Source organism: Barbatula barbatula (assembly GCF_947034865.1).
Source record: "Barbatula barbatula genome assembly, chromosome: 9".
Lineage (NCBI taxonomy): Eukaryota > Metazoa > Chordata > Actinopteri > Cypriniformes > Nemacheilidae > Barbatula > Barbatula barbatula.
The window spans coordinates 7,771,763-7,793,916 of record NC_136772.1 but is presented as its reverse complement, the minus strand read 5'-3'; the positions used below and the strand labels follow the sequence as shown (position 1 = coordinate 7,793,916).

Here is a 22,154-nt window from a genome sequence, read left to right as displayed (position 1 = left end):
ATGGGTTTTGGTTTCCTTTTAAATAAGAATGTATGACATCCCCCAATTTCATATTTGTCAACGCCCTCGCATTTGATCTGTTCCTGTCATTCCTACCGGAAAACCGGAAACGCGACAGAGAAACTACAGCCTAGAGTTAAATATTTAGCAACATTAAAACATTTACATTTTGAACATTAAAAGAGCGTAATACCAGAAATTATTTCTGGTGGGAAATGTCGTAAATCCGAGATGTATGAAACACAGCATACATCTGTATTGTACAGTCTTAATAAAATAATACTTATGTCAAATGTTATTATTTTGGGTAAAATGGGAACTAAAAGACATAAAAAACAACAATAACTATTTGCTGAACAGCTCTGTAACAGCAGAGAATTGGTTTATTTGCAACAGTTTAATATATATATATTATAAAAAGACTACAGTGACTTTCCCAATAAACCTTAAGAGAACCAGCTGAAAGGAAAATAAATAACTAAACAGTGCAGTCTTTCTTTACATTTTCTTTACTTTACATTTTACATTTACTTTACATTTACATTACTTTCTTTACATCTAGCAAATTAACTAAAGCCGGCTACAGTGGAACATAACTAAAAATATGTCACATCCTTATACAATAGACTTCTGTAAGGTAGGCTATATGAAAAAAAACTGTTCCCAGTGCAGAATATAGAAACTGGGACAAAACGTTGCCAGCACTCTTTAGGCGCGATCATCAAACAAGACTATGGTGACCTTCCCAAAAAACCTTCTAAACAAAGCCATCTGAATGGAAAATAAAGGGACAGAAAAATCTAACTTTCTTTACATCTAGCAAATTTACTAAAACTGGCTACAGTGGAACACAACATAAAATATGACATATCCTAATACATAGACTGAAGCTTCTATAAGGTAGTCTACTGTATATGAAAAAAACAGTGCTCAGTGTGCAGAATGTACAAACTTGGACATAACTTTGCCAGCACTCTTTAGGCGCCTCAAGCGCTCAATCAGCTCTTCTCTTTTACCAGCAACATCAGAATCTTCTCTGAGCAGATTTTCTGTGTTGTTCCTTCCAATCATGGCAAGCATTGCATTCTGGAGATGAGATATGTACTGATCCAGCATGTGGTACTGAACTATCAGCGGCACTTGGTTGGCCAGACGGTCAGATGTGATCTAGCAAAATACATAAGAAATTAAGTCATTCTAAACACGTAAGTCAACATTTATCACAAGACATTGCTCAACCCAAAGTTTTATAATTTTATCATAATGTTTCTATCCTAGAAAAAACAAGATTCATTTCATTAGGTGTCCTGTGTCTTGTAAGTTTGTTTTTGTCAAATTTTTTGTTTTTATTTCAAATTAATGTCTGAAAACAATTGTATGTAAAACATGTGTAAATCAAAATATTTAATAATCTGTTGTTTGAACATGGAAACTTGAACAAGTTTATGAAACTGGGACAACTTGTAATATCATGTTTAGAAGTGAATTGTTTAGAAACCAAATAAAAGACAGATGACAAAGACTCCTTAATTTTTTTGATAAATGCATACAAATGCATAAATGTTTTAAATGATTACCATTAAATAGGCATTGAGGTGCTGTGCCATCTCTCGTACATCAGCGCTGACGCTTCTTCCCTTGGAAATAAAGACATTTGTGCTTGTTTGCAGTTTTACAGCTTCTAGCTGGCGACTGTAAAGGGAGTCTTGAGAGTAGACAATCTTCTCCATCCTAAACTGAGACTGCACTTTCTCCTCCGCTTTTCGAAACTCATCTTCCAGAATATCTTCAATTGGATCTTTAGCAGCCCTCAGGAGGTAAGAGAATGCCTTGAAGTGATGGCTAACAATGGTATTCACACAAGAGTGAACAAAATCTGTAAACAATGTGTACCAGAAAACAAGCCAATTAATAGCCTAATTTTATTATATCAATAATTTTGAATGAAAACCATCATTTTGTTGTTCACTAACATATTTGTAAAAAAATACACAATCATGTCCAAACCCACGGTTACGGCAAAAATAAACCTTGCTCCTTACCTCTCACATCTTTGAGGAGTTTTAAAGCAGGTTCTTCTAGCTCCTCAATATGTTTCTTGACAATGCCCTCAAATGTTCTGTAGTTAACAAATCCAGGAAGCTCCTTTCCTCTGCGATTTCTAATGTACTCTTCAACCTCATCTCGGAGGTGTTCCTCCGCTAGAGACAATAACACAGAATTACGAATACATTTAAATTATTATGATCATTATATTATAATTATAAAAGCACTGGGTAGCACAACCTCTATGCGTGGGCCTCTTAAAGACTTCTAATGTCGCACATAGGTGCATATGTTCGCTGTGTGATATTATGTGAAACTCACTCCTAACAGTTTTCTCATCCAGGAGGCTTTTCCATGTGCCAAACTCCCTTCTGATTTTGGTGAAGACCCTCATGTCTGAATTTTGTAGGTCTTCTTCGGCTCTTTTTACTCCTTCAAGTACATCATTGAACTGGCGAATTTTCTGCAGGACACAAGTGTCATCAAGTCATTAGATCAAAAGACAAAGAAAAACTACTGGTGTGGAACATATACAATAATTTGCAACATATTTTCACCATAATCAGAAAATTGTCCTTTTCACGTTGATCAAGAGGAACTCCATCTCCAAGCATTTTGAGATCCTCAGTGGTCTTAGCTAGTTTTATATCAAGCTGTTTCTGTAACTGTGGCAGTGAGTTCTGAAGGTAAAGAAATGACATTGAGATATTTCATGCTCTGTTCAGTATCAATGCTTTTGTGTAATGCAATTTTGCATACGTACTTCAATGTGCCAAACCAGTTCTTTAGTAAGTCTTTCTGCGAGAAGAGGTATTGTAGCTTTACCGTCCTCAAGAAGAGACCTAAAGAGAAAAGTTCAATAGTGACAAGTACTCTTATAGGAAAAAATAGCAGTATTAAATTGAGAGCCTCAGAGAAAATTGACGACTCTCTAAGAACCAATGCAGTAATTGCATCTCATGTGTGTGTTTTGTGTTCCGTGCATGCTGGTTTGGGTGCCTGTGTTTAAAGCGTGTGGGTTTGTGTTTCTGTGTTTTGTGCATGTGTGTGTGCCTGTGTTGTGTTTTAATGCATGTACGATGTGTGAGCATGTGTGTTTGTGTGTCTTTCTGCATCATGTGAGTGTGTGTGTGCTGTACATTTTATGTGTCGCTTGTGAATGGGAGTGCATCTATTCACTTTGCTCGTTAAACTTAATTTTTTTATAAATTGAATGTATTGCTTATAGTTATATCCATATTAACATATATAGTTAATATGTTTCATGTACAACTGCTTCGTAACAATGAAAATGGTAAAAGGGCTATATAAATAACATTTGAGTTGAGTATTTGAGTATTAAATTGAGTATTAAATAGAAATACATCCACAATTATCACGACAACACTACATTTTAAAATAAATTAATATAAAGGTCAATGGACATTGAATATCAGACAAATTCACATTGCCTATAGTCTTGTTTGTGTTAAAGTCTGCTTTCTGAATAAATCAAGAAAACTTTAAAAAATATCGTGCCTGAAATGAGGATTCTCGTCGAAAAACTTTCTTTCTTTTTCCAAGGCTTCTGCCAGAGTAAGGTTGTCATTGATATCTTGCTGGCCCCGGCACTTAACAATCATGTAGCCCTTCTTTAGTGGTATCACAAGATTATTAACTGTTTTGACTACTGTCTTCTCCATACCTTTGTCCACCAAATCTGGTTTAGTCAGAATACCTGCAGGAATTAAGATTTATTATTATTTAATCCCCCCCCACAAAGCATGATCAGGCTCAGAAAATCCAGTTCACTTATTTAAAGTTTAGTTTAATTGCAGTGATACATACCCAGTGTCCTGGAACCTTGTGGATCCACTCTGAATGCCATCTGTAGTGCTTCAGTGGTGGCAATATCAATGTTTGCGGGCACAACCACCAAGCTGATGGTCTCTTGTTTTTTAATAAACTTTTCAATTAGATCTTTAATCTGTTAATGAAAAACAAACATTACATGAGAGACTACCTAATATAATATATATTTAAAGAATATAAGACCTGAAAGTATGTATTCAAATAAACTGCACATATTAATACATTTATGCTATACAAATGAAGAAATCCACATTTCTTTAAAAAACACATATTTATGTTTAGTAATGCAGCTCAAATGTACAATATATGCATTTCGACATCAGTTGCAATAACAACCAGCTAGCTGAACATTAGCCCTTACTTATTTCTCTTATTACTAACTATTATGTCAATTAATAGAATACATTAAAAACTACTTAGTACTTGCACTTCGTAACTTTACAGCACTGTGTGGGACCATGGATAGTAACCATGAGTGGATTTTAAACATTTACATAAACAAATAGTGTAGAAAATGTTTTAGTGTGGTTGGCAAACAAAGTAGATCCTCAACACAGATCAATTTTCACACAGAGTTTATACTGTAGTGTAGATCAATTCAATCTTACCTGTTTCTCAATGTCTTTTGGCTGGTTGCCAGTGGCAATCCTAGCAATGCCTGGCAGGTCAATGAGAGTTAGATCAGGGACATCACTGGATTGGATCTCTAGAGTGATCATCTCAGGACTGATTCCTTCTCCTTGTCCAGCCAATATTGTTTGAGCTACATTCGCAATACATAATGTTGCGCTGACATCACCATCAACTCACATTTGATAAACCGTGTTATGATTGAGTATTTAAAAGACTTTCGTTCAATTTCTTTAAAAACCCTGTAATACAGACCATCCAAGACAGCTTTCTCTATTTCTGCTGGATTTTTTAGTTTCTTTTGTTTGTTGTTGAATGACAACAATCCATGCCAGGAGTCTTCTTTTTTAACTTTCTTCAGTTTTAGCACAAGGGGACATCGAGTGACGATACCTGTGTTTATAAATGGTTAGCTGACCATTTGTAATGGACTAATGTTTATATAGAGAGAACAACACTGTGCATACAGGTATAACTATTTTGCAAATGTACTTGAATGGTGCTTGTGTTGTAATACCTGTTCCTCTGGGTAGTGCCACTCCAGACAGCGCCTCCAATACAGAACTCTTTCCTGAGCTCTGGTCACCTATAACAGCAATAGCTGGCAGGTTCAGGTCCTTCTCAACACCAAGTGCTCTGAGACTGTCAACAAGGTCAATACAGGGACGCACTTTTTCTTCATAGTGTTGGTTCAGACTACTACCTTTATTTCCTCGTCTTGAAGAACCTTGTGGAGACATGTCCGTGTATGTTGATTCTGCTCAATATGACAAAGAAGTCTGAAACAAAGAAAAAATATATAATTTCAAGGTAAAATGCATTTAAAAAGTATTAATATAGGGAATGTATAAAACCCTACTGGTATTCTCTGTCCACACAACTGAAGCATATAAGCAGAATATACATCAAATGTTTTGTTCCCTGAACATTTAAGGCTTAAAATTAGCTGTCAAAGAAGTCGAAATAAGCCGGTACTTACTGGATATGAGGCACTCAGTCACTGACGTGGATAGGATATCGTTTAGTTTTCGGTTTCGTTTCACCTTAAAACTTTGTGTTTTGTTTCCATACAATGGATGTGTTATGGGATGAATTTCGACTCAAAACGATTAACAAATGCACGCACAGTCATCCGTGAACGTGATACACGTAACATTTGTATTTTACGATTCACAAACAAATAATTTGATTCTGTGAAATTTAGATTTTAATAAACACGAACCGATTTGTACAAATGGCAGATTTGTGATTGTAATGTTTTATTTTGTGTTCATGTATATTGATTTTGCGCATACCAATGAGAAGTTCTCGCTCCTATTAATTTATCTTAATTTGTGCATGTCAATAAGAATGTGACGCGCGTTCGTGCATCCTGTTCGCAGTGGCGGCTCCAGACAATTTTGATTGGGGGTCAATGGGGGGTCCTGGTCATTTAAAGGGGGTCTCATGAAAACCAACAGAAAATACAGTGGACACGGGTAATAACTGCATATTAATGCTACTAAACAAATAAAACAACACGACATGGGCGGGTGGTGATATGGGATTGTTCGGCCGTTTTTTTTTTACATATACATGGCTGAAATGTGCCTGCCTAATAGTTTTTCTATAGCCTAATGAAATAATATTAGATTAAAAATTCATTACGCTTTTTTTGGTGCCACCTCAGCACTTGGTGCCTTAACAAGTGATGCGCGTGGGAGCGGCGGCGCTGGCCACACCCATGACAGAAAACGTATTTACAATCCAAAAGAACGACGCGGGTATGATTTTAGTTGAGGCTGTCTTGGTTTCTCGGCTGGGCCATGGATTAAATCCCCAGTTAAATCCTCTCCGCCGTCAGGATTCCCACCATCCGTGCCCGCTGTAGCGCTCGATGAGGCGCCATTTCTGTCCATCTGCTCACCTGTCTCTTCCGGTCTTGTACCGCGGTCAAGCCAGCCGCCGTTTAGATTCATTATGCGCGCATATTTCGTAAACTACGGTAATTTCTAGAAACACCGCTTTAAAAGCTTTATTTAAATGCGGATCGTCTGTGTGTCTCCTCAATATTATATATTGTGTTTTACGTTTAGAATATGTCGTTTTTGTAGTAATTTATGTATTTTTTTCGGAATGTTTGCATTATAATTTCTGTAGGCTAAAGTAGGCCTACTTTATTGTAAAAACAATGTCTCCGTCAAAAACTAGCCTATTATTATAGACCTTTGTCCTGCATATAAAACAGTTTATCCAATTCAATTATTTGTCTAATATCTATACTCCTACGACAATTAACCATGATTTTGATTTGTTCAAAACAAGTTTAGTGGTTTTAATACACGATTTCTAATAAGTTTCGAAAACGGATGGTCGGTTCCTGTAGGGGGCATCCCACACTATATGCACACCATATATGGACTCATATTACTGTAGCATTTGGGAGAAATGGCGATTATTCCACTTTAAATGCCTATAGAAACATGATTTCTAATAAGTTTCACAAACGGATGATCGGTTCCTGTAGGTGGCATTCCACTATATGCACACCATATATGGCCTATTTTACTGTAGCATTTGGGAGAATTGGCGATTTTTCCAATTTAAATGCCAATAGAAACACGATTTATAATAAGTTTCACAAACAGATGGTCTCTTCCTGTAGGCGGCATTCCACACTATATGCACACCATATATGGACTCATTTTACTGTGGCATTTGGGAGAAATTTAAATTTTTTCCATTTAAATGCCTATAGAAACATGATTTCTAATAAGTTTAAAAAACGGATGGTCGGTTCCTGTAGGGGACATCCCACACTATATGCACACCATATATGGACTCATTTTACTGTAGCATTTGGGAGAAATTGTCATTTTTCCACTTTAAATGCCTATAGAAACATGATTTCTAATAAGTTTAAAAAACGGATGGTCGGCTCCTAAAGGGGGAATCACACACTATATGCACACCATATATGGCCTCATTTTACTGTAGCATTTGGGAGAAATGGTAATTTTTCCACTTGAAATGCATATAGAAACTTGATTTCTAATAAGTGTCACAAACAGATGGTCTCTTCCTGTAGGGGGCATCCCATACTATATGCACACAATATATGAACTTATTTTACTGTAGCATTTGGGAGAAATTGTCATTTTTCCACTTTAAATGCCTGTAGAAACACGATTTCTAATAAGTTTCAAAAATGGATGGTCGGTTCCAAAAGGGGGAATCACACACTATATGCACACCATATATGGCCTCATTTTAATGTAGTATTTGGGAGGAATTTTAATTTTTCCAATTAAAATGCCTATAGAAACATGATTTCTAATAAGTTTCACAAACAGATGGTCTCTTCCTGTAGGGGGCATCCCACACTGTATGCACACCATATATGGCCTCATTCTACTGTAGCATTTGGGAGAAATTGTCATTTTTCCACTTTAAATACCTATAGAAACACGATTTCTAATAAGTTTCAAAAATGGATGGTCGGTTCCAAAAGGAGGAATACCACACTATATGCACACCATATATGGCCTCATTTTAATGTAGCATTTGGGAGGAATTTTAATTTTTCCAATTAAAATGCCTATAGAAACATGATTTCTAATAAGTTTCACAAACAGATGGTCTCTTCTTGTAGGGGGCATCCCACACTGTATGCACACCATATATGGCCTCATTCTACTGTAGCATTTGGGAGAAATTGTCATTTTTCCACTTTAAATGCCTATAGAAACACGATTTCTAATAAGTTTAAAAAACGGATGGTCGGCTCCTAAAGGGGGAATCACAAACTATATGCACACCATATATGGACTCATTTTACTGTGGCATTTGGGAGAAATTTTAATTTTTTCCATTTAAATGCCTATAGAAACATGATTTCTAATAAGTTTAAAAAACGGATGGTCGGTTCCTGTAGGGGACATCCCACACTATATGCACACCATATATGGCCTCATTCTACTGTAGCATTTGGGAGAAATGGTAATTTTTCCACTTTAAATGCCTAACTTGATTTCCAAGTTTCACAAACGGATGGTCGGTTCCTGTAGGGGGCATCCCACACTATATGCACAAATAATTATTATTGTGAAAAAAAATTTCGGCCCGTAACTAGTCCTGCAGCTTTGGTCGTACACCCATGAATGATTAGTCAAATCGTCTGGCTTATTGAGGAATGGTGAGCTATGACTTTTATAAGCGATCAGGTGTGATAGGGGGGCAAAAACTCGCCCCAAAAATCCCATTGACTTAACTTTACGACAAATTTCGGCGGGTCGTAGCTCCGAGCGAGAATTTCGTTGAGATACATGCTGGTAACGACATTTGAAGAGGCTGGCAGGCCCTGTAAGAACAAACCTCACAATGGGGTGTAAGTTGCACCCCTGGGGCATAGGAGCCCCCCCAAAAAGCCCCATTGACTATAATGAATGCCCATATAAGGAGTTAAAATGTCCCGCATGATATAACTTAGCAGTACCAGGCAACCAATCAGCATCCCAGGAACTTCATAAAGATATGAAGCCACGCCCATAGCAACCATTTACATGGAGTTAGCAACCGATCCTATAGACTTCCATTATAAATGGCCCACATTGATATCTTGTCAACACAGTGTCGTAGAGACAAGGGGGTGGTCTCATTTGACTCAGGCATTCAATTAGTCTGTCACAGGAGCATTGTGAAGCTTTTAAGCCACGCCCATTGCAACCAAATAGTTTGCCTTATTTTACAAGATGAATATCTCAGCATCAGAACATCTTAGAGACATGGGAGTTGGTTCATTTCACTTATACCTCAGTTTTATAAATTGTTTAATGCCAAGACACGCCCATGGCAACCAAACAGCTTAGCTTAGCAACCGTAAGGGCCAATAGAAAAACCTTCATCTTTGCATCTGAACATCGTAGAGACATGGGGGTTGGCTGTTTCACTAGTGGTTTGAAGGGTCATCCCCCTAGCCCAACACCAGCATTTTGCCACATCAGCATCACTTTACAATTTCTTCAGAGAATGTACCTTTCAATTTATAATTAATGTGTTAGGACTCTGTCCTTCCTGTCTCGAGCTTTCTAGCTCCCTGGGCAGAGTCATGACATTGCCACGTTTTTCGGGTTTCTGTTGTGTTATGTGTGGAGACATGTGGCTTTATGTTGTTACTTGATGCCACGTGTCTTCCTGTTATGTCTCTCAGCCCCACCCTCGTATCTCCTGTAATTTCATTAGGGTTTCATTCCCATCGTCTGTTTTGTGTTTCACATTCGTTAGGATTTTATTCCCATCACCTGGTAGTTGTTTCACTCGTTATGGTTTCATTCCAATCACCTGTCACCACTCTCCCCATGTAATCACTCCTCATTAGTGTCTCCCTTTATATAGTCTCAGTTTCTCTCTGTTCAGTGTTGGTGCATTATCTTTTTGTCTAATGTCAGTGTTTGTGATCACGTCATTTGATTACCTGTTGTTCCTGTTTACAGTTTGTGAACTTATTATTTTCACTTTTATAGTGTTTGTTTCTAGTGTTTGTTGGCCAGTGTGTTTTTGTGCTTGTTTTTCCCCATTGTGGGTCTTTGATTTAATAAACGTTTTACATTTACCCTTCGTCTGCCTGCATCTGGGTTCTGTCCACACCATTTCGTGACATAATGTGTCTAACTTTTGAAGCAGAAACATTTTTTGGCCATTTTTGAAACTTATTAGAAATCATGTTTCTATAGGCATTTAAAGTGGAAAAATTACAATTTCTCCCAAATGCTACAGTAAAATAAGGCCATATATGGTGTGCATAGTGTGGGATGCCCCCTACAGGAAGAGACCATCTGTTTGTGAAACTTATTAGAAATCATGTTTCTATAGGCATTTAAATTGGAAAAAATTACAATTTCTCCCAAATGCCACAGTAAAATGAGGACATATATGGTGTGCATGTAGTGTGGGATGCCGCCTACAGGAACCGACAATCCGTTTGTGAAACTTATTAGAAATCATGTTTCTATAGGCATTTAAAGTGGAAAACTGACAATTTCTCCCAAATGCTACAGTAAACCATTACCATTAGTTATAAGTCACTATAGTAGGAAAGCATGTTTTTCAAAACGCTATAATACGCTTTCAAAAGCCATTCCACAGTTAAACTTGTACAAACTTATGTTACTGTATTAAAATCATGTATTTGCATTTTGTAGCTAATCATTTAGACACTAACTACACATCTACTATAGGATACACATTAAAAAAAGAATTTCACAGGAGTAGGCTACAGGTAAAACAATTTTAACCCGTTTTATTTGACGGAAATATCAGTAACAATAACTGTTAAACAAAAGTTGCAGACGGAGACATTGCTTTCACAACATGCATAATGCAAACATTCTGACAAAAATGTTCTTCAATTACGGAAATTCTAAACGTAAAACAAAATATATAATATTAAGGAGACACAGACAATCTGCATTTAAATAAAGCTTTAAAAGGGGTGTTTCTAGAAATTACCGTAGTTTACTAAGTATGCGCGCATAATGAGTCAAACGGCGATTAAATTATTAATTACTGTTGTTCTGCGTAGTTTGAAGAGAGCCTTTTTTAAATCTTTATCCCGGATATATATATTTTAATATATATCAAATATTTTTTAAATCAGGAAGGGGTGGGGGGTCTAATGGGGGATCAATGCGTTTTTTGGAAGGGTCTTGAGATCCCCCCTGGGTTCATTTGGATTTTGAGACTTTCTTTACGCGGTTTTGCATTGGACAATGCACACACACGCAACTTCAGATCCATGCGCAGGCTTACGGAAACCATAGGTGCTGTGCTGGTCATATCATTAGAATATCATCAAAAAGATTGATGTATTTCACTATTTCCATTCAAAAAGTGAAACTTGTATATTATATTAATTAATTACACGAAGAATTATTTTTTTCAAATGTTTAGTTATTTTAATTGTGATGATTATAACTGACAACTACAGAAAATCCCAAATTGATAAGGAAATTTTCTCATAAAGTTAATAGATGCAGTTATTACAATTACAGTGCAGTAGATGAGTTAATACAGTTAATAAAGTTACAGTGCAATAGATGAGTTAATACAGTTAATAAAGTTACAGTGCAATAGATGAGTTAAAACAGTTATTAAAGTTACAGTGCAATAGATGAGTTAATACAGTTAATAAAGTTACAGTGCAATAGATGAGTTAATACAGTTAATAAAGTTACAGTGCAGTAGATGAGTTAATACAGTTAATAAAGTTACAGTGCAGTAGATGAGTTAATACAGTTAATAAAGTTACAGTGCAGTAGATGAGTTAATACAGTTAATAAAGTTACAGTGCAATAGATGAGTTAATACAGTTAATAAAGTTACAGTGCAATAGATGAGTTAAAACAGTTATTAAAGTTACAGTGCAATAGATGAGTTAATACAGTTAATAAAGTTACAGTGCAATAGATGAGTTAATACAGTTAATAAAGTTACAGTGCAGTAGATGAGTTAATACAGTTATTAAAGTGACAGTGCAGTAGATGAGTTAATACAGTTATTAAAGTTACAGTGCAGTAGATGAGTTAATACAGTTATTAAAGTTACAGTGCAGTAGATGAGTTAATACAGTTATTAAAGTTACAGTGCAGTAGATGAGTTAATACAGTTATTAAAGTTACAGTGCAGTAGATGATTTAATACAGTTATTAAAGTTACAGTGCAGTAGATGAGTTAATACAGTTAATAAAGTTACAGTGCAGTAGATGAGTTAATACAGTTAATAAATTTACAGTGCAGTAGATGAATTAATACAGTTATTAAAGTTACAGTGCAGTAGATGAGTTAAAACAGTTATTAAAGTAACAGTGCAGTAGATGAGTTAATACAGTTAATAAAGTTACAGTGCAGTAAATGAGTTAAAACAGTTATTAAAGTTACAGTGCAGTAAATGAGTTAATACTGTTATTAAAGTTACAGTGCAATAGATGAGTTAATACAGTTATTAAAGTTACAGTGCAGTAGATGAGTTAATACAGTTATTAAAGTTACAGTGCAGTAGATGAGTTAATACAGTTAATAAAGTTACAGTGCAATAGATGAGTTAATACAGTTATTAAAGTTACAGTGCAGTAGATGAGTTAATACAGTTATTAAAGTTACAGTGCAGTAGATGAGTTAATACAGTTATTAAAGTTATACAGCGCAGTAGATGAGTTAATACAGTTATTAAAGTTATACAGCGCAGTAGATGAGTTAATACAGTTATTAAAGTTACAGGGCAGTAGATGAGTTAATACAGTTAATAAAGTTATAGTGCAATAAATGAGTTAATACAGTTAATAAAGTTACAGTGCAGTAGATGATTTAAAACAGTTATTAAAGTTACAGTGCAGTAAATGAGTTAATACTGTTATTAAAGTTACAGTGCAATAGATGAGTTAATACAGTTATTAAAGTTACAGTGCAGTAGATGAGTTAATACAATTATTAAAGTTACAGTGCAGTAGATTAGTTAATACAGTTATTAAAGTTACAGTGCAGTAGATGAGTTAATACAGTTAATAAAGTTATAGTGCAATAAATGAGTTAATACAGTTAATAAAGTTACAGTGCAGTAGATGATTTAAAACAGTTATTAAAGTTACAGTGCAGTAAATGAGTTAATACTGTTATTAAAGTTACAGTGCAATAGATGAGTTAATACAGTTATTAAAGTTACAGTGCAGTAGATGAGTTAATACAATTATTAAAGTTACAGTGCAATAGATGAGTTAATACAGTTATTAAAGTTACAGTGCAGTAGATGAGTTAATACAGTTATTAAAGTTACAGTGCAATAGATGAGTTAATACAGTTATTAAAGTTACAGTGCAGTAAATGAGTTAATACTGTTATTAAAGTTACAGTGCAGTAAATGAGTTAAAACAGTTATTAAAGTTACAGTGCAATAGATGAGTTAATACAGTTATTAAAGTTACAGTGCAGTAGATGAGTTAATACAATTATTAAAGTTACAGTGCAGTAGATTAGTTAATACAGTTATTAAAGTTACAGTGCAGTAGATGAGTTAATACAGTTAATAAAGTTATAGTGCAATAAATGAGTTAATACAGTTAATAAAGTTACAGTGCAGTAGATGATTTAAAACAGTTATTAAAGTTACAGTGCAGTAAATGAGTTAATACTGTTATTAAAGTTACAGTGCAATAGATGAGTTAATACAGTTATTAAAGTTACAGTGCAGTAGATGAGTTAATACAATTATTAAAGTTACAGTGCAGTAGATGAGTTAATACAATTATTAAAGTTACAGTGCAGTAAATGAGTTAATACTGTTATTAAAGTTACAGTGCAATAGATGAGTTAATACAGTTATTAAGGTTACAGTGCAGTAGATGAGTTAATACAGTTATTAAAGTTATACAGTGCAGTAGATGAGTTAATACAGTTATATAGAAAACGTATAGAAAATACTGCACTGTAGAAAATGCTTTGTCTTTGAAATTAAAACGCCTTATCAATTTGGGACATCCTTTACTTGTCAGTTATAATCATCACAATTAAAATAAATAAACATTAGAAATATATCAGTCTGCGTGTAATGAATGAATATAATATACAAGTTTCACATTTTGAATGGAAATAGTGAAATACATCAACTTTTTGATGATATTCTAATGATATGATCAGCACAGCACCTATGGTTTCCGTTGGCCTGCCATCTAGTGGTAGTTCTTATTTTTGCACGGTTGCGCATGGATCTGCAGTTGCGTGTGTGTGCGTTGTCCAATGCAAAACGGCGTAAAGAAAGTCTCAAAATCCAAATGAAGCCGAACAGGATGTATGAACGCGCGTCACAGGATCCACAAATGCGCACATTCTTATTGACATGCACAAATTAAGATAAATGAATACGAGAGAGAACATCCGTATTCACAAATATATCTCTGACTTTAGCTGGGTTTTCACAAGGAATTAATGTTGTGCTTAAAGGAAAAGGTAATCTCAAAATTGTGTTATTTTTTACTCACCCACATGACCTCCCGGCATCTTCAGAACACAAATAAAGATATTTTAGGGGATATCCCAGAGATTTCCTGTCCTCCTCATAGACATTATAGTTGTTGTCAATGTCCAAAATCGTTCAATTGTTCCATCCGCTCATACCCTGATAGCACACGTACATCTGGCAGACTTCTACTGTCAGCTATAACTAGGTGCAGAAAAATAAAACAGGACATCCTAGCATCGCCACTGTTCACTACCCTATGCTTTTTTAAATTTATTTATTTAATGTATAGTCTATACCTGTAGGCTATGATTGTGTTCTTATAGGTATAACTGTAGCCTACCTGTAACTGTATGTTGCATCTGAAAAATAGGATGAACACTAAGACTCTTTACAACACACACAACATCTACATCTGCGTATATTTAAGCAGCTTTTGACTACTGAACAGTATACTGTAGAGTTGTGCTATGTTAAATTAAAGGTGCACTAACGTTATACAAGACCTGGCAGCAAACCAGCTATAACAAAGGTACATATAAAGGTGAAGAGTTTAAGGTGAACTCCGACTGCATGTTACAGTCTAGTTTTACTCTCTTGTGCTTGAATTTGAAATGACACAATTTTTGCATTTTACCTGACAACGCAAACTTTCTATCACATCTGGAAATTGAAGTTTAAAGCACACCCAGCTTCGCAATTTTAACACAATACAATACCATACAAAAGTTGACACATTGTTGAATTTCTGTTTCTTGTTATTTTACTACAATTTCATAACAGATACTTATCAACCCTTCTGGTTCTTGCATATCAAATAAAAAGCAGCATAAAACGAGAGAAATGTAAATTATATCTTTATTAAATGCAGAATTTTGTGATTTTGGTGAAATATCAGGGCTTCTTCAATGTGAAACTACAGATTGTCTGTTGCGATGCCACAGAGTGCTGTCTTATGGTGCCAACACACTGTAGCTTGTAGGCTATATGTTTATTGGTTAAGGGTTAGACATATTAGAGCATATTAGTTGGAGTTAGGAACATTTTTAGAACAGAATGATAAATGAACAATGAAAGTGCATGTGATACTGGTTGAATTAATGTTGGCCTTCAGGGAGATTCACACTGTACAGTTAATATTTAGTTCCTCTTTTCTTGATACTCTAATGGTCACAGCCGAACAGGTCCTTTGACACCTTATGCTGTTCAGGCATGATCCTGCCCATAAGCATTGTCATGACACTTTGATAATTGTAGTAATGATTACCAATGACAACAGTCACACCCTTGGGTCCACACATTGCAGTATCAATCTTTTTGAAAGTTGTTATGGTTCTTTCTTTCACGGGAGCAGGTGGGGTGGCTTTCAAATCCACATCATAGATTTTCTGACCTTTAGTCGAAAATACAAGTGAGTTTGCTGTCAGAAGAAAACTGAACAACATTTTAATGTGATAGAACAAGCATGTACATTGCTTATACCTTTGATAACATGAACAATGTGATGACCAGAACACACAAAAGCAGCATCTACCGGACCCTCAATTCCCAGCACCTCCTTCAAGGGTTTGGGGTAGCCTTCCAGGTGTGTGTGTGGCTCTCCAACTTTGTACACAAACACCTGATCATCCTGCACCAGGAATCAACACGTGGGAAGATAACAGATTCAGAGTTTCAGAAACTTTACATTATATTATAAGGTGTTGAAATTTGGGGGGGCAAACATCAGCTACATGAATTAACCTTGATTATGTAGAAATGGCCTTCATGAGAAAAGACTGAATCCACTTCACCGTGCACTTCTTTAAAAGCACTCGCAATTGTGTCTGAATGAAATTGATCACCGGTTCTGCTGAGGAAGTGATGCCCTGGAGAAAAGAATTAAGGAGTTCTTACAGCAGATGAGCATCATCTTTGATGTAAGGTTTTGATGTATGGTTTGATATTAAACTCACCTCTGAAAGCGTATATATTACCATCGTCATCAGATGTTATTGCATCCAAGTGCACACGGCTACACTGTTCTCTCTTAATGTTGTCTTCAACGCTCTTATTTCCTAAACAACATTAAAAATGATTGCTTTTTCCAGCCTTAAAATTTTCCCTAATATGTTGATGTTCCATAATGCATTTACCAAAATGAGAGCATCTCATGAAGTAATCACGGGTCATCTTTGGGTATTTGCCATGAACTTCTGCAGTGTTTGGGTCAAACTTGGAAAACTGATGTTCATGTAAGCAGTAATAGTGCCCCATATAACGGAAAGCTGCTGTGCAATTGGGCATGCTTTTGAATTCCTTTTCATCAACCTTCTTGGTCTTCATATCGAAGTGGTAGATGTTATTACCTTTGCAGGGTAAAAATGATTTTGTTTGATTAAGTAGGAGTTCTAAGCCGTTATAAAATACCCTGAATTAGGCTGACCACACCAGATAGCCTAAATAGCCTTATTTTCTTTATTTAATGAAACCTTACTACGCATGTGGAATAACCGTTTTATAAAAGCAATAAGCCCCGCGAAGCAGTGGGTGGGTTACAGGGCATTTTAAAATGCCCTGTAACCCACTGTTTCTCGGGGCTTATTGCTTTATTATTAAACCAGTACCACGGGAAACGGCACAATGCATTAAATCAATAAAACAGTTGCTATCTTGCATGTTTCATTGCTTTAATTATAACTGGCAATACATTTTTATTAAAAGGCATTCTTTTCAACACACTTTCCTTAAAACTATATTATAGGTTCACTAAATATTAAATAAATATTTTGAACGTATTCAGACTTATTTCACTTCAGTAATGCACTTATAATACCTTTAAAAAAGACTGCTGTGTCCTCTGGACATTCTGGCTTGGGACACTCTACTGCAGCATCTAAGTTATTAGGGATTCCAGGGAAAACTTCAGAGATTACTTTGGGATAGCCCTCCTCCAGTTTATGCTTGTTGTAGCTGAAGACCTTGTTATCCTTTCATAGCAGTAAAGAAGAGAAAAAATATGTTGTTAGACTCAAAGACAGAGCTGAGATCACAAAGAAAGTTAAGGAAAGTAGAATTTTTGGTCTTTACCAGAAAGAAGAACTGGTGATGGTGGTGGTCTGGGCTGTCAGACTGCATTCTAAAAGCAGCGTCTATATGTCCAAGATGATGGTGGTCGTCCAGCTCATGGAAGGTCTTATTAGACATTTCAGCCTTGCCGTGGAAACCCTTGAACATGTGGTCGCCTTTGGTCAAACAGTCAAATTCATTAAGTTATTCTAGATTGTTTGACAGCATTTTTTGCTTAATGTTGATTAACGAAAAAGTATACTTACAAAATATAGCAAAAAAATATTATCCATCATTATCATCACTATGTATACTTGAATGCACATTTTTAATTCTCACCCTTGAAGAAATAAAGAACTCCCTCGTCATTCGCAGTGACTGCATCATATTCTATTCCTGCACAGCGGTCTAGCTTAGCATCATGGTGCAGATCATGGCCATGCTCTTTATCTAAACCAAAAGACAATTATCTAATTATTTTTTTTATTAAATGATAATGATTTATTTTTGCTTTAATTTACTTCCCAGTAGAGCAGACCCAGCAGTTATACACTCACACCTCTTACCATTTTTACCATGTTCCTCTTTATGTTTTCTGAATACAGAGAAACAAAAAGGTGCATGTTAAAATTGCAAATGAGTGCTTGTTACTATACAAATATTGACCTATAGACAAACAAAAAAGTTAACCAACAACAGACAGGCCTGTATGCAAGAAAACCCGGAAAATGTCAGGCACAAGAAAATGTACGCATTTTAGCAGATCTAAACAAACAGACGAGTTTTAAATGCCTATCAGTATTAAGTATACTTCTTCATTTACTTTGTTTAAGTGATACGCTAATGCGAGACCAAAATTATTACACTATATACGGTATAGCTATTCTGGGCACATATTAAAGTATTTTGTTGAAGATTACCCTTGGACATACACTGTGTTTTCAGGTGTTTGTACTGTGTATACTCACGAGGGAGCAGTAAAGCACTGGGAGAGAACCAAACACAGAGTGAGCGATTTAACAAGCAGCCTCATGGTCAGCAGGGTCCCCAGGTGGTACAGAGCTCTGCCGGAGAAGATAGCTCAACCTGATGGCCCCCACAATTTATACCCTCCACCAAGGACTGTCTGGCAGAACACAGACGCCCACACATAGGTAGGAACATTCTGCAACATCCCCGCACTTATCCATGTACAAATGCACATTTGCACCCTTCCTCTGGCTCCCCCATACACAAGCTGGTCAAGGGTCATTTTTTTCCAAAAAAATTGTAATAGAGCATTTGTAATGGAATCAGTAACATAACAAACCTGTGACACAGTTGCTTTGCTTAACGGTGATAACATCTTATAACTTAAATAGATTTTATCATACAAAAAATAAAAGCTCTGTTGTCTCTTTCCATGTTAATCAGACAAATAACACAGACAATCAATAGAGTATTGCTCTCTGCAGTTTAGTTTTATATGTTGATCATTAACAGAGATGTTTCACTCAGTTTTCATGTGGTACGGAATCAGAACCTGCTTTATTGGCCAAGTGTGTGCAAACACACAAGGAATTTGCTGTGGGTTTTTTTGAGCACTTGATACATAGATATATACGTGACATGAAAAACTGGAAGAACAATTAGTCAGTATAAATAAGTAAAACTGGTAATACTACTAATAATGTTGTTTAAAATTTTAAACCCATCAAAACACTTACGCAAGCAGATATACTACAGTTAGCAGTTGATGAACTTATATGTATAATGTAAGAATTGCAACTGCCAACTTAATATAGTATAAGATGCAAATAAGTTGAAAGAGTACATGTTCACAATTGCACATACTGTATGAAACTGTTTGACAAGTTTGTGTAAACAAGAAATCCTTAACCTTGCGAAAGATTTATACTGCACAAAGTGCTGTTTACTTTTTTGTGTTTTGGCAGCGAATTACACGGTGCTGTGTGCATAACCCCTCATTATAGATTCAGCTTTATATATTGAAAACAAAGTGACCAAACTCAAACTCAAGCAAAAAATACAAAAAAACAAAGAACTGAAGACGATGACTCACTCAACACATTTTCAGAAAATACATAACAATAAACCAGGAAAATATATGGACTCAATAAGACAAAGGACAAAAGTCCCAAAAAAGCACAGGGACAAACAGATCCAGTCAATATCTGAAACCATATCAATGGCAAAATATGTATTAAACGTTAGCCATGATATCACGGCACTACTAGGAATTCTTGGTAGAATCTCTTTTGTTAGGTAATATTTTATTATACCATACATACAGTATGAGTTTGGCCTTACATGACAAAAAAACTAATGTATTACATTTGCATTAAGCATACTGCAGCAAAGAAGTACAGAGGCTATTAGTCTTTTGTGACCAGCTAAAAATAATACATTAAAAAAACGTATTTATTTAAAAAATATTTGCATAATGTTTATTTAGTCAAGGAATTTTGAGAAAGACAGAATAAATGCAAGACAATGGTATGAATGTTGTTACAAAAAGGAAGATTCAGCATCTCTGAAAAAACAAAATATAACACATAAACATTTTTTTCTTTGAAAACAGCCATTTGACAGACTATCATGAGCATTAGACCAGTGAGATAACATAAAACTAATTAAATGGAGATTATAGCATTCTTATATTATACCATGTTCAATAAAATGTTCCTGACATGGTACTGTTCTGTGCATGCTCCACCCACCCCAAAACATAAACAAACAAAATAGGGTTCTAACCTTTTTTGTCCCTAACAAATAAATTATATACAAATCTAACGTTTCTATATGTATGTTATATTTGGTAATTCATTAACTTAATTTTAAAGTAACAAAACTATTTATTTTAATGAATACTAACCCATTTACTGCAGAATTTCCCTCAGTGACATTTAATAGGTAACAATATTTTGCCTTTTTTCATTGTAAAGTATTGTTTTGTTGGTTGCATGTATCAAGCCCAACAGTTTCTGGGGTATTATTTGGAGCGGTGATGAAGCTCAGAGAACACAGAACACAGAGGGAGAAATTGGAAGAACAACTTCATGGTCTGCAGGATTCTCTGGTTTCTGTGGAGATCTCCAGTACTCTGGATTATTTATGTCCTTGTGAGAGTGGGTGGGGTTTTGGGTTTAGTGAAAAACATGCCACAAACTGTGCAGACATCCAGACGTAGAGAAATTAGATGGCTGGAAATCAATACAGTGATAAGGCAAACTAACAAAAGTATTAATATTAATATTTAAAAGTTTTCTGTTAATTCTAATTTAAATATCAAACTTCAATACCACAATGTTTGTATTGTAACAAATTTAGTGTTTTTGAGGAAAGTGTTTTCTTGATTTCGCTGGATATCACAACAGTTCTAATGGTGGAAAGATTATGTAACAGTATCATTCCCTGCAGCTTGCACTTCAGTTTTAAAATACCTACAGCCATACACTGTAAATGCACAGCCTGATATTCATGTCTGGACTTTGTATTTTCTGATATTTACATAGAACCATCACAGATCGTGAGATCCATGTCCCTTTCTTCCTTAAATAAAACAAAAAATCCATCCTAGTTACAATATTATGCAGCTGTTTATGGGAAATAAAATTCAGAGCTATAGCCTTGTGTGGGAGTGGAAATTGATTCATATGAGAGGAAGAAAACACTCAATTTGAATGCAGTTATCACATCAATCTCAAACAAATTTGTGCAGCCCTAAATGCGACACCATGTTTATTTTTGTATTATGTGAATATTGTGAAATAAATGGGAAACTTTAGGCATTCCTGCAGGTGTGCAGTGAGGAAGTATAATCCTGTTTTACAAATGCTAAAATCACACAAGAGGATGTAAAGCACATCCCAGAAGCAGGAAAGGCTATTGTTAGATGTTACATTTAAAGAATAGCAGTGTTCAAACAGAATAGCAACTGTGTTCGAACATTTTAGCATTTTGTGTTTGTAATTGTGAGTAATAAGGATAACATAATAACATTTACCATTCAGTTTCGACAATTCAGAGGTCAGCTTGTAATTTTAGAAAACAAATAAAACACACCTTTCCTTTAACCTGAATCGTATTTTTGACAAAAAGAATTTCTGAACTTTTGCAGTCAAACTGGACAAATATGCATGTTTGTCAAGTAGGCTTACCCACAAATATAGCGTACAAAGTCAAAGATTTACCCACGAAAATGTCTAAATGATTTAAACGCTTGTTTTTTAATATACTACTGACCAAACGCGCCCTCGTGTGGACTAATGCTATACCCTCGTAAAGATGCTCGAAAACTTACAGAAGCCTACAGACTTCCATGGCGGGTTGCTGTGCATGATCTGTTGGGATTTTTGTAAAGGGTTGGACACAACTACTTGTTGGGAATCACGGGTGATTTGCGTTCCTGTGAACCTGCAAGCATCACCGCGTCTATTGCGAGCAAATCTAGCACGACTTTCCAAAATCAACGCGTCGGTGTGCGTGGATGCAAGCAGTGGTGCGAGACCGTGAACACGCGTGGATGTGTTGCCATGCTGACGCTGTTGCAAGGATCTTCCGAACATGTAGGTTATTTATTCAACATCAGATT

At 35.5% G+C, this 22,154-nt stretch overlaps 2 protein-coding genes across 4 annotated transcripts; both read right to left on the bottom strand.

Annotated features, from left to right (window-relative positions):
• Positions 1 to 351: 351 nt before the first annotated feature.
• Positions 352 to 6,441, bottom strand: mxe (myxovirus (influenza virus) resistance E). 3 transcript variants are annotated; one of them, XM_079465196.1, is made up of 13 exons: positions 5,507 to 6,441; positions 5,231 to 5,306; positions 5,045 to 5,113; positions 4,783 to 4,920; positions 4,506 to 4,660; positions 3,874 to 4,012; positions 3,565 to 3,763; positions 2,810 to 2,888; positions 2,604 to 2,726; positions 2,368 to 2,509; positions 2,043 to 2,201; positions 1,578 to 1,876; positions 352 to 1,167 (listed from the first exon to the last, which is right to left on the bottom strand). In XM_079465196.1, exons 2-13 carry the CDS (start codon positions 5,265 to 5,267, stop codon positions 931 to 933), a joined length of 1,776 nt encoding a protein of 591 aa, XP_079321322.1. In that variant the 5' UTR covers positions 5,268 to 5,306; positions 5,507 to 6,441; the 3' UTR covers positions 352 to 930. The 3 variants fall into 3 exon arrangements, with proteins under 3 accessions (XP_079321322.1, XP_079321320.1, XP_079321321.1); XM_079465194.1 differs by having other exon boundaries at positions 5,045 to 5,306; XM_079465195.1 differs by having other exon boundaries at positions 5,045 to 5,284; positions 5,507 to 5,537.
• Positions 6,442 to 15,352: 8,911 nt separating this feature from the next.
• hpxa (hemopexin a) lies at positions 15,353 to 18,740 on the bottom strand. The gene is made up of 10 exons (XM_079464547.1): positions 18,529 to 18,740; positions 18,127 to 18,155; positions 17,900 to 18,010; positions 17,582 to 17,736; positions 17,328 to 17,481; positions 16,648 to 16,860; positions 16,468 to 16,569; positions 16,256 to 16,380; positions 15,995 to 16,142; positions 15,353 to 15,905 (listed from the first exon to the last, which is right to left on the bottom strand). Exons 1-10 carry the CDS (start codon positions 18,591 to 18,593, stop codon positions 15,676 to 15,678), a joined length of 1,332 nt encoding a protein of 443 aa, XP_079320673.1. The 5' UTR covers positions 18,594 to 18,740; the 3' UTR covers positions 15,353 to 15,675.
• Between the last annotated feature and the right edge of the window lie 3,414 nt (positions 18,741 to 22,154).